The sequence below is a fragment of the Nicotiana tomentosiformis genome, chromosome 9 (genome assembly GCF_000390325.3).
Source record: "Nicotiana tomentosiformis chromosome 9, ASM39032v3, whole genome shotgun sequence".
Lineage (NCBI taxonomy): Eukaryota > Viridiplantae > Streptophyta > Magnoliopsida > Solanales > Solanaceae > Nicotiana > Nicotiana tomentosiformis.
Window position 1 is genome coordinate 32265669 of NC_090820.1, and position 2503 is coordinate 32268171.

At 44.7% G+C, this 2503-nt stretch overlaps 1 protein-coding gene across 1 annotated transcript; it reads right to left on the reverse strand.

Annotated features, from left to right (window-relative positions):
• Positions 1 to 710: 710 nt before the first annotated feature.
• Positions 711 to 1269, reverse strand: LOC138898562 (uncharacterized). The gene is made up of 2 exons (XM_070184638.1): positions 1057 to 1269; positions 711 to 818 (listed from the first exon to the last, which is right to left on the reverse strand). Exons 1-2 carry the CDS (start codon positions 1267 to 1269, stop codon positions 711 to 713), a joined length of 321 nt encoding a protein of 106 aa, XP_070040739.1.
• Positions 1270 to 2503: the final 1234 nt, after the last annotated feature.

The following is a 2503-nucleotide window of genomic DNA, read 5'->3' on the forward strand; positions in this document are numbered from 1 at the left end:
GGAATCGTAAAACGGATTCACTCAAAATCTCAGAACTCCCGAAATAGCATCAAAACTAAGAATCGCACCCCAAAACCAATTAAACCAAATTTAAGAACTTCAAGTTCTTCAATTCATTTCCAATGTGCCGAAATGTACTTAAACTACTCGGATTGACACCAAATTTTGCGTGCAAGTCTTAAAAGATATTACGGAACTATTCCGATCTCAGAATTTTATTTGGACCTCGACATCACCAAAACCCTCTCCCAACCAAATTTAAAGAACTTCTAAAACCTTTAAGAACCATTTCTCACTATTAGGCGCCAAAACGCTCCCGAGTCATCCAAAACCCGATCCGAACATACGCCAAGTTTGAAATCATCATACGAACCTATTGGAACCGTCAAATTCCGGTTCCGAGGTCGTCTACTCAAAATGTTGACCGAAGTCAAACTTGGCCTTTTAAGCCAACTTTAAGGAACCAAGTGTTACGATTTCAACCCGAACCCTTCCAAATCTCGAACTAACAATTCCTGCAAGTCATAAAACAGTAAAAGTATGTACGAGAAGTCTTATTTAGGGTAACAGGATTCTAGGAATCAAAACGACCGCTTGGGTCATTACATTCTCCACCTCTTAAACAAACGTTCGTCCTCGAACGAGTTTAGATTCATACGCGGGGTGCTGAATAAGTGTGAATATTTGCTCCATATGTCCTCCTCAAACTCCTAGGTTGCCTCCTCGACTGGTTGGCCCCTCCACTGAACCTTTACCACGGAAAGCCTCTTGGATCTCAACTGACGATCCTGTCTAGCAGCAATGGCAACTGGCTCCTCCTGATAACCCAAGCTCTCATCTAGCTGAATAGTCTAGCTAACACTTGTGACAAGTCAGCGTGATACCTCCGGAGTATAGACACGTGAAAAATCGGATGAACCCCTAATAGGCTGGGAGGTAAATCAAGCTCATAAGCAACCTCCCCAATACCTCAAATGGGCCTATAAACATTGGGCTCAACTTGCCCTTCTTCTCGAATCTCATAATACCCGTCATCGGTGAGACTTTCAAGAGAACCTTCTCGCCAACCATAAATGATACATCATGCGCATTCTGATCCGCGTAACTCTTCTGTCTGGATTTTGCTATACGACATCGCTCCTGAATCAACTTTACCTTTTTCAAGGCAACCTTCACCAAATCAGTACCATATAACTTAGCCTCGGCGGGATCAAACCACCCGATAGGAGAACGACATCGCCGACCACATAAAGCCTCAAATGGAGCCATCTCGATGCTGGACTGATAACTGTTGTTGTAAGCAAACTCGGCCAAAGGCAAGAACTGACCCCACTATCCCCCAAAGTCAATCACATATGCTCTGAGTATGTCCTCCAAGATCTGAACTGTCCGCTCTGACTACCCATCGATCTGTTGATGAAATGCAGTGCTGAGGTCTACACGGGTCCCCAACTCACTCTGTATGGCTCTACAGAAATAGGAAGTAAACTAAGGGCCTCTGTCTGATATGATGGAAACAGGCACACCATGCAACCGAACTATCTCCCGAATATAAATCTGGACCAACCTCTCTGAAGTATAAGTAGTTACAACTGGAATGAAGTGTGCTGACTTGTTCAACCTATCAAAAATGACCCAAACTGCATCAAACTTCCGCAAGGTCCGCGACAAGCCAACTATGAAGTCCATAGTAATGCATTCCCATTTCCACTCTAGTATACTAAACTATGTCTTTCTTCATCCGCTGCCACCAATAATGCTGCCTCAGGTCCCGATACATCTTCGTAGCACCTGGATGAATGGAATACTGAGAACTGTGTGCCTCCTCTAGAATCCTCTCCCTCAAGCCATCGACAGTAGGAACACATAGATGACCCTGGAGTCGCAGGACACCATCCTCGCCAATGGAAACCTCCTTGGAAACACCCTGTAGTACCGTTTCTCTGAGAACTGCCAAGTGCGGATCATCAAACTATCGAGCCTTGATCTACTCCAATAGTGAATACTGGGCAACAACACATGCAATAACTCGGTTGGGCTCTAAAATATCCAATCTCACAAGTCTGTTAGACAAGGACTGTATGTCTCAAGCTAGTGGCCTCTCTTCTGCTGAAATAAATGCCAACCTACCCATACTCTCTGCCTTCCTGCTCAAGGCATCCGCGACCACATTCGCTTTGCCCGGATGATAAAGAATGGTGATGTCATAGTCCTTCAGCAACTCAACCCATCTGCGCTGTCTCAAACTGCGGTGATCAGTGTAAACCTCATAAGGCACCCCATATAGATAATGCCTCAAGATTTTAAGAGCATGAACAATCGCGGCCAACTCCAAATCGTGCACAGGATAATTTTTCTCATGGGGCTTCAACTGACGTGAAGCATATGCAATAACTCGCCCCTCCTGTATTAATACATAACCCAAGCCAACACATAAAGCATCGTGATACACAGTATACATCCCCGAACCGAAAGACAACACTAGAACTGGTGTTGTAGTCAA

What these genes read in the sequence shown, in the direction of transcription:
- LOC138898562 (XM_070184638.1), bottom strand. Translation starts at nt 1,269, where the DNA reads ATGGCTCCATTTGAGGCTTTATGTGGTCGGCGATGTCGTTCTCCTATC. An exon ending in CATTTATGGTTGGCGAGAAG is followed by an intron (nt 819 to 1,056) that starts GTTCTCTTGAAA and finishes TTGGGTTATCAG; the next exon opens with GAGGAGCCAGTTGCCATTGC.